General features: G+C 40.8%; 1 protein-coding gene across 1 annotated transcript in view; it reads left to right on the forward strand.

Moving 5' to 3' along the window:
* Window positions 1–17,974, forward strand: part of LRRC7 (leucine rich repeat containing 7) — a 345,019-nt gene that overhangs the window by 66,044 nt on the left and 261,001 nt on the right. Inside the window, exon 2 of the mRNA XM_066597771.1 lies at window positions 10,218–10,318. Within this exon, the coding sequence (XP_066453868.1) occupies window positions 10,219–10,318 (100 nt within the window). The 5' untranslated portion in view covers window position 10,218. The remainder of the gene's footprint in view (window positions 1–10,217; window positions 10,319–17,974) is intronic.

The following is a 17,974-nucleotide window of genomic DNA, read 5'->3' on the forward strand; positions in this document are numbered from 1 at the left end:
CCCGAGTCTCCAAGCTCAAAGAGGTATGTAAATGATTTTACTGGCACTGCTGGAATACTCATTCATCTCGTCCTTTTGGGATATTTCATTTGCCTAGCTGTGTCTTAATGAAAATAATAATAATACTGTGTATCTGGTATGAGTTTATCACAATTACACAGTCTAGAGAGGAGTGCAGGGGAACCATATGTCTCAGCATGTCCTACAAGTCACACTGGGGCAGATTGATCAAAACGAGCGAAAGTGAAAAGTGGAAGAGTTATCAGTGCCAACCAATCAGCTCCCAGCACTTCTATCCCAAGGCACTTACTTGTCCTTTGTACTAGTTTTCATAAATATCCCCCATTGCCAGGGGTGTAGCTAAAGGCTCATGGTTTGGGGCCCCTCAACTTCTCTTAACCCCTCAACGCAGAGATGTAACTTGAAGCTTTCGGACCCCAATGCAAAACCTGTAACAGGGCCCCCAACTGTAATGCTTTATTCATAGTACTGGGCTCCCTATATGGAGAAGAGAGGCCTTATGGGCCCCTAAGGCTCCTGGGCCCGGGTGCAACCGCATCCCCTGCATCCCCTATAGTTACTTACGCCAGTGCCCATTGCCTTTAGCACGTTGATGCCACTTGCAGCCTTGGCCTAGCCATACATATAATTGCTTTACTGTACTGGTTCAATGCACAGTTTCTTCTTCACTTTATCTTGGTCTTGCACTGATGACTTCTAATAAGGTGTGCGTCGGGGATCGCTAACCTGTGGCTTTCCAGCTGTTGCAAAACTACATCATATTGTGGGATGGGATTTTAAGGTCACACTGTGTCTTGGTCTTTCACCGGGTTCATAAGTGCTCTTCAAAAGAGTCTTCGTCTTTAAAGAGACTCTGTCACCATTTTTTGCACCCCTCTCTGAAGGTAGTGACAGTCACGCTGATTACAGTGATTTGTCTGCTGTCAGGGTCTGTGCAGTAGTTTTGGAGAAACTTGCATTTTATCAATGGCTGCATATTCTTAGAGGACTACTTAAGGTAGTCCTGGATATTCATGAGCTACAGGCAAGCTACACCCACTCTGCCATTGATTGACTGCTATCTGCCTATTGCGTTTCCCCAAAAATAAGACCTACCCCTAGGTAGGGGCTTAAAAATATAAGCGCCATGGCTGAGCCAATCAATGCAGCGCTCGAGGAACCAATGCAATGGCCGTAATTGCTTCTTTGAGCACCACGTTGATTGGCTCAGCCGCGGCGCTCGAGCACCAATCAGAGCCATCACTTTCTTGAGGCGGAGTTTACGAACCCCGTTGCCAGAAAGCAATCTTCTGTCGGTGGCTGTGAACTGTAAGAAAGCCTGCCGGAACTTCGGTGACTGGTGGGAAGGACCTGGACAGCGCCTGCTAGGTAAGTATAAGACATGCCCTGAAAATAAGACCCTGTGCCTCTTTTGGGGCAATAATTAATATAAAACAGGGTCTTATTTTCGGGGAAGCACGGTACTACTGTACATAGAGACAGAGCTGCCAATTATTGGCTGGTGAGTGTGACTTGTCTGTAGCTCATAAATACACAGGACTAGTTCTGTGTCTGGCTGCTGCTAATAAAATGCAAGTTTCTCCCAAACGACTGCATAGATACATATAGCAGATATATCACTGCAATCAGTGTGACAGGCACTACCTTATGGTGCTCTCAGTGAGGGTTGCAGAAAGATGTTGACAGAGTCTCTTTAGATAATGTATTGGACAACTGTATAAATAGCAATTCTGCAGTATCAGTGAAGATCCTTCCTTCAGCCATTAGCGCTCATGTGTAATGACCAATCAATGCATAATTACTAACATTAAGAACACCATATTCCTCCAAGAACATGCAAGAATGTCTCAAAGTGGGCAGGAATGCCCTCAAGATTATCTCATTTGGGAAAGTTTGCTTAAAGGCCGTGGAAACCTTTGTGCATGAAAAAGCAATACACAGATATCTTACCAAGTGTCTGCAGAAAAAAATATGCATTTATATGTTTTTTTATTGAGTTATCCCTCTTGTGCATTTAAAAAGCCTCAGACTTGGTTTATAGACTCTCTTACATTCAAGTTTCTAGCTGGGGGATGTACCCTCCTAGTACTGATCAGCTGGTTTCATGAATGTGCACAACCCCACTACCCTCCCCCTCTTTCAGAGGCTGTGTACCATGACCACACCCACTCAGTACTACACAGCTATCTCTCCCCTTCTATGTAATTCTCTATTTAAGTAGCTGCTGATTTGTTGTCCTTCACTTCTGAAAAGAGCTGAAAATTCACTTGGATGAATCACAGTCCTCCATAATAGTAACAGAAGAAAACAATACAAGATCAGACGTTTTTAATGAAAGCCAATTACAAAAACACTTAAAGGGGTTGTCCCGCACCGAAACGTTTTTTTTTTTTATTCAATAGGCCCCCAGTTCGGCGCGAGACAAACCCAATGCATGTGTTAAAAAAAAAAAACGTTTAGTACTTACCCGAATCCCCGCTCTGCGGCGACTTCTTCCTTACCTTACTAAGATGGCCGCCGGGATCTTCACCCACGATGCACCGCGGGTCTTCTCCCATGGTGCACCGTGGGCTCTGTGCGGTCCATTGCCGATTCCAGCCTCCTGATTGGCTGGAATCAGCACACGTGATGGGGCGGAGCTACGAAGACCAGCTCTCCGGCATGAGCGGCCCCATTCACCAAGGAGAAGACCGGACTGCGCAAGCGCGTCTAATCAGGCGATTAGACGCTGAAATTAGACGGCACCATGGAGACGAGGACGCTAGCAACGGAACAGGTAAGTGAATAACTTCTGTATGGCTCATAATTAATGCACGATGTACATTACAAAGTGCATTAATATGGCCATACAGAAATGTATGGACCCACTTGCTGCCGCGGGACAACCCCTTTAATTTCTAAAAACAATGATTAAAAAAAAGTGTGCAAAGTTGTACATAGCCTTTAAACCCCATTCCTTTGGCGGTCCAGTTGATGCGATTGTCCCTTCAAAATTGGAACTGATTGCAAGAATGACAATGCAGGGATATTTAATTTTTTGCACTGCAGCTCTGTCAGCAGAATCCTAGTTGTTTTATGACATCTTGTTCCTGCGGTCCCTATGACAGATGGCAGGTTTCTGTATTCACACCACCTAACCGTCTCTTTTTTTTTTTTCATAGTTGTCCTGCAAAATGGATCTCAAATTGGTGGGAATTATGCAAAGATGTTTTCCAAAAATGTTTATTTTCTGTACGTTTTGTGGGCGTTTCTGTCGGGAGTGTTGTCTCATTTCAGGCCTTTTTTGTAAAACAGATACATAATACTAGAAAAAGGCAATTTAATACAATTGTAGTGTTTGTTTTTTACTTGCAATGCTTGTCTTTGATGCTGAATACGAGAAATGGTGCAAAAATACTGGAACAATGCTGCGCCCTTTGTTCGGAAGTAAGCATTGAGTCCAAGATAAACCTGACTTCTGTTTTATTTGGAAAACCAGCAAATTACGTGTTTTGGAGACGCAGTCCCTGCCTCGGTAATGCCGGGTGGTACACAACAACGGCTGCTCAAGAAGACCTAGTTGAACCAACAATAGGAAAGAAGTTGTAATAGGTTACAGCTTAAATGCAGAAGTATTGTTTTCCACCAGGCTTTTCTGACTTTTGAGACACCTTGTGTAGTACTACTACTTTAGCCCTTACTGTAATCATTAATAACTTCACAAATGGTTGTTGATTCAAGGATCATTCTGATTTTCAGATTGGAGTTAGGAAGGAATTTTTTATCTCTTAACCCTTTGTAATCCAATTTTGGATTCAGGGTTTCCTAGGGTGCTTTCTCTTTCTGCCATTTTACAATGGCACCATCTGCTGGCTAGAGTCAGCACTGCAGTATGTAACATGCCAGAGAGGCCCCCAGCAACAGAGCGGCAGTAATATACAGTAAGAATACCCTGCCGGACATCTTCCGACACCGGAGATGTACAGGCTTCAATCAGAATGTTGGAAGACGTCAGACAGTGGATTGGAAAGGGTTAAATGGGGAAAATTGGCTTTCACTTCATTGGTTTTTTTGCCTTCCTCTGGATCAACATTGGGGGTTAATGGGTTGAACTGGATGGACATATGTCTATTTTTAGCCTTATATACTATGTTACTATGATCAGGGTCCAGGTAAAATTTCAGCCTTGGGACCTCCTATAGTTGCCCCATTGTTTCTAAAATTGGGTACGTCTTAGTATTTAATGAGCTGAAATCTTATATACATATAATACTAATTATTGACATTCCTGGTGGTTTACATGAAGACCATGTGCACTCACATAAACTCTAAAGAGATTTGTGATAGTCACCAATAGCCTGGTCAATCTATTGATTCCATTTAGCCAAAATCAAGCAAAAAGAAGTGAATTGATACACTACATCCTAATTGCCCTATTGTAATTTTGCTGTCAAATATTATAGAACTGATACTTTTTGTGTTGGCTAAGCCTATTGCATTTCATCAACTGTCAAGACACAATGGAGATGTATGGAAGACACATATGTCCTGCATTCACTAGATGTTCTGTAGGATAAAACAGGTCTGTGCAGTCATTGATTGATAGTGGTCGTTAGAAATTGGCAGAGGAAAATTGCTGGACTCCATGGTTTTAGGACTTTGATCTATGGAGTTATGAATGTATGCCCAGAACGTGGCTGTCCGCACATATATATTAGATCAGCTGAACATTGATTAGAAGCAACCAATGTGTTCCACAGTATAACCCAATACATTTTGGGAAATGTGTCCATTTATATCCAAGATCTAAGAATGAGTTTCAACTGTGGTTCCAGCTGTTACCAAAAGATTCTATAACAGAAGACCATCTCAAGCCCTAAAATTTGCCACCATCGAATTTGCCATTTGGAACTTAGAACTTGCAAATGAAAATCATTACAATCACTGATTGTTGGATAAGACCTGTTTGCATGAAGAGTGAGGAAAGCAAACGAGAAGATTCTTGACCAAGTCAAGCTGAACCTTCACAAATGTTCGAGCTAATCTTATTTGGGGCATGTGAATTCAAAAGGGCAGTTATGACTGGACGCGTTGAATGGAAAAGTGGAAGAAGATGAAGAAGTAGTAAAGGATACAGCTATAAGAATCACGAACACTCTTTTGACAAGCCGAGTAGACATTGACATCTCAGAACCAACTGGATGCCACTTGGCGATAGAATGCAATAATGAACACACATTTTGTAACCATCGAAATGCCATCTGAATCCATGAGAGCCTTCATGGTCTTCACAACTATTTTCTACTATTCAGTCTACTATGATGTCCATTTGTCTACAGGGTTGCTGACTGCAAACTGTTCTGTGAAGGTCATGGTGTGTCTAGTAGCAATAAGTCATAATCAAGTGTGCTTTGTTTTTTCTCGAAGATATATAGGACCTCAATTTTATGACTCAGTTGAACTTAGGAACTTGGAAGATATTGATCCTCTTTGCAGAGATCCAGCCTATTGGGAGTCTTCAGGTTAATGGGAATAAGCTACCTTGTAAATTAGTGTCCAACCCTTTGAAGAGCTTTGAAATATGCTTATATATGGCACTGGAGAGACAATTTTCTTTCACTTATTGAATTTAGGAAAGCCCTTGGTCAAACATCTTCAAGATGTCTAAGGAAGTCAAGTTGATTTTAATAAACGAACTACTCGATAATGAGCGCAGCTCTAAGAAAAATAGTTGCTTCTGGACGCAATTCTGTCATTTTTGGGTAATTTGTCACAAATGTATACTGAAGTTATAAAAATTTATAGCATTTTCTATCATGGAAAACAGTTGCCCAAGTGTACACCATGTAAGATCTACATTGTAGAAGGGTTTTGTAAATGTCCTTGAAAATCTTTAGTGCATTTGGTGAATATAATGTACAAGTAAAATGTGATATAAATGCACCACAATGTGTTTGAGTGGTCAATGCCAGCATTAACTTAGAATTTTAAAGCAAAGACTGTAAGGCCGAGTTCACACAATTCCAGAACAAGGATTGTATTTAAAGTAGAGATTGAGTAGGGCATGTCAACATGAATGAACGTCTACTTGGATTTTGACACCCATTGCGTGCCAAAGTCTGCATCAGAAACTGTGTTTTCCCGGTTCCATTAATTTCAATGGGAATCACCACCAAAGTTCATACAACATGGAGTTTTTACGCACTCATATTGAATGGAGCTAAATCCATATGCAGATCCATGCTATTTCAAAATGCAAATCCAAGTCAGTCTCAGATCTCTGTAATAAATTCCATGGTGGATTTATTCCGACAGAACGATCCAGTGTGAACATTCTCTAAGGGCTCCTTCACACTGTGGAGTTTGGCACAGTTTTTGGTGCATTTTCTGTCAAGTCTGCTTACACTCCACCCTCCCGTTGATTTCAACGGGAATTCTGCATTGCTGTTTATGTCATAGATTTTATTCATGCAGATTTGAAATCCTTGCCATGGACTCATCACTTCTTAACACGGATTCTGCCTAAATTTTTCCCATTTAACCTTTCGCAATCCAATTTTGGGTTCAGGGTTTCCTAGGCTGCTTTCTCTTTCTACAATTATACAATAGCGCCATCTGCTGGCTGGAGCCAGTACTGCGGTATGGGACATGCAGGAGAGGTCCCCGACAACAGAGCGGCCAGTAATATACAGTAAGAATACCCTGCCGGACGTCTTCCGACATCGGAGCTGTACAGCCTTCAATCAGAATGTCTTTAGACGTCAGACAGTGGATTGGAAAGGGTTAAGTCAATGGAAGGATGAAAATCTGCACTAAATCTGCGTCAAATAAACATCAAACTCTGCATGTCCAGTAAATTTGCAAAATGTCAAAAATTGGTGGATTTTACATATGGATTTTGCGCTTGATTTTCCACCTCTTTAAACCACTGTGTAAATGCACCCTTAGTCTTTCTATTTTCTCCATATTGGATCCACTCCAATCCAAAAAAAAAACCATGAAGACGTGCTCTGTGTAAATCTGGCCTGAAAAAATATATAATGACAGAACAAAAGAGGCAAAGGCATATATCTAATAGTGGTGAATCACTTACGAGAATTCTATAGCAGTCCAGTTGGCTTGCAATTACCACTACTATATATATATATTGTAAGGCAGAGGCGTAACTTGAAGCTTCTGGGCCCCAATGAAAAACCTGTAACAGGGCCCCCAACTATAATGCTTTATTCATAGTGCTGGGTTCCCTATATGGAGAGGAGAGGCCTTATGGGCCCCCTAAGGCTCCTGGGCCCGGGTGCAACCGCATCCCCTATAGTTACGCCAGTGTTGTAAGGCTCCGCAGTGACACAGTGTCACTCTTGAGTTTCAGTTAGGCTATATTCACATTGGTGTCATGGATGCCATTTACAGTATAATGGAAGCCATGATGCTTTGTCATAGTTGCGAAACGGGGAGTCATATACTTGCACCGACTTATAATGGGGTCTATTGGAGTTCTGCCAAAGTTTTTGGCATTTTGACATTAAAAATAATGATGAATGTTAAGATAAAGCCCCAACACAGATGTGACCAGAACTGAAAGTCTTGGCAATGTCATGGGGAAAAAACTTACAAACGACCTTGTATTGTCCCAAACGATCTATCAATGTCATTTTTTTTGCCACAGTTGCATTTTTGAGTTTTCATAGGGATAACACTGAGGTCCCATTCCTGCTCTCTACAGCCATGACTCACGGGCGAGCGGATCCCTCGCCTAACTGTGATCCACTGACTTTTTACAAACCGAACCTTTTGTTGCTGGTATTTTTGTAGTGTTTCGTTGACTACATAACTAGTCTATAAATACATCTCTCCAAGATTCAGATATAAAAAAAGAAAGTTCTGCACAACTTCACTCCATTCCAATTTCTCCTCGGGGCTTAGAGTGTGCATATTTCCTGTCTGTCCATAGTACGCAAACTTTGATCTGTGTTCAGCAGCTTGCTGAGCTCAGCACATGCTTTAAGTGGAAACGGGCTAATTGTTCTCTATGGAGACATACCCATGGAAGTCTGCGATGAGCGGTGACAGCAGGGATGTAAGGGCTTCTCAGTTCCTTTTCTATCAACGCTTCTTATAGTCCTCTGTAGATCTTGGTCAATTTACCGTGTTCATCACCAGCCTGCTGATAACAGATCAACGTGTGTGGATTACCATTAATAGGAACAGAAAAGTTGAATATATATATTTTTTCACATGCAACAAAAAAACAAAGCCAGCACTTCCAACAAAAAGTGTGAAGGTGAACGTAAGCCGCGGCTCCATCCAATACAGTAACAGAAACACATGCTTCAGCGCTCACGCATTGTTAATACCTGATTAAAACTGCACAACTGTTGTTTTTACAAACTGCATAAAATACAAGTTTCTTAGCACACATTTTGATCAAAACATGTGTGCCCATCTACTATTTCCATGAAAGTGCATTGGTCGAGGAGTGGTTGCCTTCCCTTTTGTCATGCACTCCATTCATCCATCTGTCTCGGGTGCTTCAATGAAAGAATACAACCACGTATCCAACTTTACAATACATTTGGAGGCTTTTGGCACAAAGAGAGATTTCTATAGAGCTAGTTACCCATCTATTAAGGTTTGCCTGGACGTGACGGATGGGGTCACATGTTTTGATCAAAATATTCATTAAGGGCCTTGCATTTTTATGTGTTTAGTATAAACAGCAGTTGTGCAATTTTATTCAGATATTAAATATTCATAAGTGCTGCAGTTCTGTTATTGTATATATTTTTTTTCAGTCACATTTCCAAAAAACCTGACTGACATTAGAGGGAATGGAGGGTGTATTGCATACTGTATACTTTTTCATTATATGTCTCTATATAATATGTATGCAGTAAACTCCTAATCTCCATCAACCGGTGACTACAGGCAAATGTAATGGTATAAACTATTGATGACCTACTGGGCATCCATCAGGCACGTTCAGATTGGGCATGTACCAGATCCAGTACTTCCATTTTTACTGCTGCTAGACTGGAGCTGGACAACAAAACCCAAATTGCTGGTGTGAACCCAGTCTAAGCTGTCAGGTCATATATCTGACAGCACATTACAGATAAACCTGATAAAGTAGTCTGTTTTCAAGGACAACCAAGAAGAAATTCTGTATGTTACCATAAAACAAAATGTATCAGTACAATAAAAGCAAAGCGAAATGACTCAACATCTGATCCACCATCAGAAAAATTTATGGTTACCAAAATTATTCCTATCGCTACATATATATTTCACTTAGTGACCAGGGACCATCCTGGAAATATAAGAAATAAGGAAGGCTTTGAGTTTTTTGATTTAACTCATCCTTTCCATATGAAACTTCAACTCTAGTGCAGTTGAAGACACTTGGTCTTGATATCTTCTCGACTCCTGATATTTCATGAAAGCCTTCTATGATGTCCATATCTGGAGGTGAACAAAAATACGGGAAGGTCCTGAGACTCTAGCTGGTCAACTAAAGGGGAAAATGATTATACTATGTTGATTAATCATACCAGAGTGTGTACACATGTTGAGACCGGTCATGGTGATGATCTGATGAGGAGGCCGGTCTGGTGTCAAAATGTGTAGTTTGCATCATAACTAAACCATTGACCAACACATAATCACTACATTCATCTTTGTTTGACCAACTGGTGCCTTGGGGCTTCCTATTTGTTTTGGCTGCCTCCAGTATTCAAACTATGAATCTTATTGATCCTGTAAAGATGCATCTTGATATAGTTTATATCAGCACAACCATTCCTTGTCACCCTTTTTGATTTCTTATCTACTGAACGAGTAAATTAACTGGAGGAGCTACCCTGGGGGAGCACAGACCATGATTAATTTTTGTTTTACAGTTTTCGATCACGTTGCAATGTTCAACTGAGTCAATGTGCTTCTCAACCTCACTTGTCTAGATTTGGAGTAAACAACTTGACTTCAGAGTAGAGAACATGATTTTGCTGGTTCGAGTGAGTCATTGGATGACCGATTTAGCTCCTGTGACAGGACCTACACAGTGAAATGTTGGGCCAAGTTGGTCAAGAATGACTACTGCGTCCATCTATGTTTGTATGTGGCCAGCTTTAGTGTAGGAGGACTGGGCAGTTTTGATTGTATGGAGGGCGCTCAATGTTACTGGACATTCACTGATGTCAGGTGATCTGCATTTCTTCTAGAATGGAGAACCTCAGGATGTGTAAAGATCCTGCACCGTATCAAGGAAACTCCACAGTGCAGGAGATGCTCGCCCCCATGAAGAAAAGACCGGAAGAAGAGTGTAAGTTGGCTTGATCACTAAAAAACTGACTGCTATTGTAAAATGTATCGGCAATGGATACATTGACACGTTGACCAATGAGGGGGTTTTTACATAATAAATGTGTATAAAAAAAAACTAAAAAAGGTGTTCTTGTTTTTTTTTCCATTCAATTTTTTTCACATTTTTAGCTGAACTGATGGTATAATAGCGGTTTTCCACCGGAAATGTAACATTGGTCACATATTAGTAGATTAGAGATTAGAACAACTGCCGAAATTTGGTAATTATGTGTACTTTAACCCTTTCCAATCCACTGTCTGACATCTTCAGACATTCTGATTGAAGGCTGTATAGCTCCGATATTCTTACTGTATATTACTGGCTGCTCTTTTGTCGGGGGCCTCTCCAGCATGTCCAATACCACAGTACTGCCTCTAGCCAGCAGGTGGCGCCATTGCATAATGGCAGAAAGAGGAAACCCCCTAGGAAACCCTGAATTCAAAATTGGATTGCAAAGGGTTAATTAAAAGGATATTGATATTCTTCTGTTATGTTGGGGCAGTCATTTTGCAAAAATGACAACAGGAAATGAAGCCATATTGGTTGTCACATTGGAATTGGCTCCCAAGAAATTGATGCTAAACTATTGTCCCGTGAACGTGATAAGTGACTGTTTTATTAATCAGAGTCTGACCAATATGGCTGCACTTCCTGTTGCGGCTTTTGAAAATGGCCAATACAACAAAATTGAAGAATGCCAATATCTCTGTAAGTAAGACAAACATAACGACCAAACGTCAGTGACTGCTCTACATTCTGATTAACTAATATACTGTATGGCCAATTTTATGTTCTGAGTCGGAGTCTTCCTTATTTTAAGGGTGGTGCACACTTTTGAAAAGGACGTAAATCTTCCTCCGATTGTTATAGAAAGTGATGTGAGCTTTTCAGGATATTTTCCCTCTGTGGCAAGCAGTGTGAAACGTAATTTTGTGGGTTATTGTAGCTTTATATGCTTTATTGTTGACAAAAAGGTCAAAAAACATGAAAACTTTTTTAAAGAGTCTTCCATCTGAACCTGCGGATCTCCATTCCCTTTTCTGCCTGTGGGTTTGAGGAAAGAGAAATGCTAATCCTTCTGGGCAAAGCAAAGTTCATAGAAGCCACTAGGCAAAAGATATGTGGGTCCCGTCCCTCCCATTTTTTGGTTGTAAGAAGGGGATTAATGCTATCCTAACAATACAATGCCTACATACTGAAAGTACCAAGTGACCATATAATATCTGCATAATAGTGTCATACCATGAGAAGATAACTGAAACAGAGAGGGCCCACATAATACCGCAAGGTTGTGCTTACATAATACTGTTATACCATGAAGAAATAACACTATTATACGCTGCCTAAATAATACTGCCATGCACTTTCTACATAATACTGCTATGCACTGTCTACATAATACTGCCATGCACTGTCTACATAATACTGCCTCGCACTGTCTACATAATACTGCCATGCACTACCTATATAATAGTGTCACATGTCTAAAGAAGATAAGAGCACCATAAGGTATCCACATATTACTGCCGCATAGCATTTACGTAATAGTCTCATAGTATGAAAAAGTAACAGAACCTTAGAGTACACACTTAATAATACCCCATACTACTTACATAATAGTGTTGTACCATAAAAAATAACAATACCATATGCTGCCTACATAATACTGCCATACGCTACCTACATAATAGTGTCTTTCCATCCAAAAAAGCTAACAGTACCACTGAGTTCCCACGTAATGCTACAATACTTACATAATAGCATCGTGCCAGAGTAGTATATAGTGCTCATATAATTCTTCCATATAGCCCCCATACAATAGTGTCGTAACATGAAAAGGTAAGAATGCCATAGAGTTCCCACATAATGCTGTCAAATAGCACCTATGTAATAGTACCATCACATACAGTGCTAACATAGCACCAACATAATAGTGCCATAAGGTCAAAGCACATAGTGCCCAAATAGTAATAACGCTATAGAGTTCTTCAATAATACTACAATACGCACTGGCATATATGTATGTGGAGGAAGAGGCGTGGGGCTTATATTCGGTGGGGGTTTAGGGGAAGTTGCCCCTTTGGCCCAGTGAATAACGTAGCCCTACTTCTAGATTTGATATCTTTTCGTCCAGCCCTCGGTGAGATAGCGGAGGTGAATGAATCTGCATTCCATTGGTTTGCCTTGAGAGTCGTAGCTCTGTGTTCATAATTGGCGTTATAGATTTGTCTTTATTTCAAGCCACGTTCAAATTAAATTTCTTGGATAAATTCCCTACATCAAATCTGATGTGAGCAGATGGTCCTATTTGCCGCTCTCCTTTGTCAAAAGGGCTGATTTAACTAAGAAATAGCACGAGCCAAGAGCCGTCTCATCTTAAAGGTACAGCGTCCCATGAAGAAGTCCAAAATTTTGTTCTTGCTTTTGCATTTCATCATAATTTTGCATTTTATTTGTGGTATTGCGGTATATATGCACAGATGCAGTAAATTGTACCTTGACTGTGATAGCACGGTGCAGAAAGTTATATTCATTATCAAAACCAATCCCTGCCCTAGAATGAATATATATAATATCGTTGTCAGTAACCTCCCTCCCCTAGAAGTTGTCGGATGGAATGAAACTTTCTCTGTGTGATTGTAACTCTGATATAAGTAAAACCCCATTTACACACACAGATGATCGCTCAAAATTCGGCAGAAACTGTTTCTAGCGATCATTTTGCATTAGCTACTAATGGGATAATAAGCCCATTTGTAGCTTACTAGCTTCATTTGCATGTATTTAGAGAACAGCGGGTGGTCTGTTCACTAAATACATCACTATTGTTCTCCAGAGGGACAGCTGCTAAAAGAATGTTATCAGCGCTGCCCACGGAGAACTCAGTGTGCGGTCCCTCTTATCAGGGACAACAGATTTTAGGCTGAGCTGAACTCAGCGATAGGCGAAAAGTGCACAAGGGGGACCCATTTACAAGCAACGATTTTCACTCAAAACATGGCTTTTGAGCGAATTTTGAGCAATAATAACTGTATGTAAAAGGGCCTTAAGTGATTACAATATCAGAGAAAAAGGATCATTTATTGCAGAGAACTATCCCCTTGTAGGGAGGCTTTAGTACCCTGTTGTACCGCCTCTAGCTTGGATACAAGATGTGGTACCGGTGGGCATGGAGACTCTAATACCCTGCTGTACCACCCCTAGCTTGGATACAAGATGTAATGCAGGCGGGCATGGAGGCTCTAGTACCCTGCTGTACTGCCTTTAGCTTGGATACAAGATGTGATATGGGTGGGCATGGAGACTCTAGTACCCTGCTGTACTGCCTTTAGCTTGCATACAAGATGTGATACGGGCGGGCATGGAGGCTCTAGTACCCTGTTGTACCGCCTCTAGCTTGGATACAATATGTGAAACTGGCAGACATGGAGGCTCTAGTACCCTGTTGTACCGCCTCTAGCTTGGATACAATATGTGAAACTGGCAGACATGGAGGCTCTAGTACCCTGTTGGGCCGCCTCTAGCTTGGATGCAAGATGTGATAGAGCGGTATGGAAGCATACAGGTTCCGTATGGTATTCTGTGGCATTTCCCTCTTCATTTGCTGTAACTGTTTCTAGATTCATATTTGTCACTGAAGACAACCGAATTCTCCTCCGTAGTGTCCAGTTTTGTCATTCACGACACCAATGCAAACAGAGGTGATGGTGGGGGGGGTGTCAAAGGCAGAACATGTAAAGGACACCGTAAGATCAAATGTCCTTCAGTCAATCTCCTGAAAATAGTTCAGACAAACATGGGGGCCTGTAATGATCACGCCCCCTGTCTCTGGATGCTAGACAATGAAACAGTTGGAGCTGCTCATGTTTGTCGGACAGTCAGACAATTCTCTCTACTGTAGGGGGCGTCCTGAGCCCGGTCACCTTGTGTGCCCTCACACATCCCCTGGTCCCAACACCCCCTAACAGTCTGGTCAGACACTCCTCTCTACTGGTGGTCTGTAGGGGGCGTCCTGAGCCCGGTCACCTTGTGTGCCCTCACATATCCACTGGTCCCAACACCCCCTAACAGTCTGGTCAGACGCTCCTCTCTACTGGTGGTCTGTAGGGGGCATCCTGAGTCCGGTCACCTTGTGTGCACTCACACATCCACTGTTCCCAACACCCCCTAACAGTCTGGTCAGACGCTCCTCTCTACTGGTGGTCTGTGGGGGGGTCCTGAGCCCGGTCACCTTGTGTGCCCTTACACATACACTGGTCCTAACACCCCCTTACGGTCTGGTCAGTACAGCCGGTGGGGGACAATTCATCGATACGACCATCTGGCTTCTCACATCCCAATAATGCGCCCCCCTCTGGTAACGGGGTGAAATCTCTTCTCTGCGTCGTAGAGGCGTCTAGTGGTCAACAAGCTCTACACAAGCGGAAGAAGAGGTCACTACACACAAGGAGCCTCCGAGAGCCTCTTATAGGCCAAGGGGGGAGCCACTTTTAGGGTCTCCGGTGACAAGACCGTTCATCTAATCACCACAACTCTCATCATCTACAGATCTGCTGAGATGTAATTATATACAGAGTTTTATAGCAAGATGATGACTTCTTCTAGAGGCAGGATTTTTTCTGACAAAGAGTATATATAGATATATGGATTTTATAATTTTGCATCTTTTGACCATTCCATTAAGGCCTCATGCACATGGCAATGTTTTCAGCATAGAGTCTTTGTAGCAAAACACAGAGGCGTCCATCGAGTGATGGTTGTTACTAGTGAGGGAATGCTTCCATTTATAATGGTATCCAATGACGTGGCATGTGGAGGTGCAGTACAGTAAGGCCTCAAAGATTTGCATGAGTGCCATATTAAGGCTTGGTTGTGCTTGGGGGTTGTATGGAGCCACAACAGGGCAAAGCATAAGACACATCCGTGCTGTGGAATGCTGAAGACATCTTCTAATTAGACAAGAATGGAAACCTTGCATATCTTCACCACTTAGAAATGCCAATAGACTGACTTAAAGAGAGTGTCCATTTTTGACACCACCTATGCAGTCAATCATTTTCCTTGAATATTGGCTTAGGGTTTGGTGCTGGAATCACGGTGGTCAGCTAACATTGATGGGAATATGGGTGCTTACCACAGATGGAATTTTATACATTGTCAATGAAGGCCATGGATGTAATGTTAATGTAATACTCAGATCTGACAGGTCCATCAGACCAAAGTGGGACCCTATTAGGGTAAACAGGAGTGGATTGCTCAGAGTCGACAATCTCTTTAATTCTATTCAGAAAACAGCATGGTTATCTGGTATAATAAATGTAGGGCTGCTAAAATAAGCACTTAAAGGGTAATTCCACCCCAAATTAAAAACAAAGGTTTTAGTTATGGTAGGTAAGTACAGTTTTGCACCACCGAGTGACTACAGGGTATAGAAAGGTAATCGGAGGTTCTTATCATAAGGGGAATTTTTGACACCAGTTTTCCAGTGTGATTTTTGTACCTTTACCAGCAACAAATGTATGAACTGTCACACGATGATCCTGCATTTGTCCCATCTTTAAACTGGTTTAGAGATGTGAAGTTACTTTGTACAAACACGGCTACTGGAGTGAGATTGCTACAAATTTTGTGACATTAAAAATTTGCAATTCTTAAATCTGTGTAAAGACTACTTAAATCCCGCCCCTTTTCTAGACACTTTGGAAAAGTGAGAAGCGCAACATCAGCTCTTTTTAGCGCAAATCAGTATTTTGTTTGTCCAAATTGATTTGCACCAACAAAGATGGAACTTATGCCACAAGTTAAGATAGATATGATATTAGATAGATAGATATGAGATAAACTGATATGAGATAGATAAATAGATAGATATGAGACAGATAGATAGATAGATAGATAGATAGATAGATAGATAGATAGATAGATAGATAGATAGATAGATAGATATGAGATAGATAGATAGATAGATATGGAATTTGATAGATATGATATAGATAGCTATGCGATAGATAGATATGAGAGAGATATGAGATAGATAGATAGATAGATATGAGAGAAATATGAGATAGATAGAGATTAGATAGATAGATAGATAGATAGATAGATAGATAGATAGATAGATAGATAGATAGATAGATAGATATGAGATAGATAGGAGATGGATAGATATGAGATGGATAGATATGGGATAGATAGATAGATAGATAGATAGATAGATAGATAGATAGATAGATAGATAGATAGAAGATAGATAGATAGATAGATAGATATGAGATAGATAGATATGAGATAGATAGGAGATAGATGGATAGATATGAGATAGATAGATAGATAGATAGATAGATAGATATGAGATAGATGTATAGATAGATATGGAATTTGATAGATATGATATAGATAGCTATGCGATAGATAGATATGAGAGAGATATGAGATAGATAGATAGATATGAGAGAAATATGAGATAGATAGAGATTAGATAGATAGATAGATAGATATGAGATAGATAGGAGATGGATAGATATGGGATAGATAGATAGATAGATAGATAGATAGATAGATAGATAGATAGATAGATAGATAGATAGATAGATATGAGATAGATAGATATGAGATAGATAGGAGATAGATAGATAGATATGAGATAAATAGATAGATAGATAGATAGATAGATATGAGATAGATAGATAGATAGATATGAGATAGATAGATAGATAGATAGATAGATAGATAGATAGATAGATAGATATGAGAGAGATAGATGGATAGATAGATAGATAGATAGATAGATAGATAGATAGATAGATATGAGAGATAGATAGATAGATGATAGATATAAAAGAGATAGATCACATAGATGATTAAACCCTTCTATTTACAGAATATTCAGATTGTATAATATGTCTCCTGCGACATTGCGGTTCCTCTCTGTATTTTCTCCCTTGCTCTTCCTCACGGCTGATATTTCATTGTCTTTCATTAACCAGATAACCTTAAAATCTCTGGCCATCTAATCTGAGATATTACTGTCGGACAGTCCAAATTGTTCATTACCGTGGATTTACTCCCCGTGTGTAGGCTTTAAAAGCAGGTCACAATTATCGTGCAGGATCTGGCGGCACACAAGCACCAGGCTGTACCCCTGAGCCAGCTGATACCTTTCCAGAATACATAATTGATGTTCTGTATCTCTAGGCAAACAGAGACCTTGTAAGTTTTCCAATTGGCTGCAAGTCAAAGGAACAGGTGAAAAAGTTCATTTATTTTAGTCCTGCAGTGATCCCTTCTGCTTGCAAATGACTCTTCCCTGAATGTCCAGAATCGCCGACCATCAGAACATTGGGCTCATTTACCAACGCCTGTCACATTCATTCTCTCACTGTGTAAATGGCAAGGGGCGCATAGAAGGGAGTCAAGGTTACAACAAGAGACTACTACTGCATCTCTAATATACTGAAAGGCTATGTAGACTTTTGCAGCCACCACTTTTATTGCTCCCTTACATCTAAAGAATGAAATGGAGCGACCCTGCAAAATACCGTAGTTAAGAATCGGACTTCCTTATATTCGTCCCCTTTCTTAAGGTGTATTCACACGGGCGAGTGCGATAATCGC

The sequence above is a fragment of the Eleutherodactylus coqui genome, chromosome 3 (genome assembly GCF_035609145.1).
Source record: "Eleutherodactylus coqui strain aEleCoq1 chromosome 3, aEleCoq1.hap1, whole genome shotgun sequence".
Taxonomy (NCBI): Eukaryota; Metazoa; Chordata; class Amphibia; order Anura; family Eleutherodactylidae; genus Eleutherodactylus; species Eleutherodactylus coqui.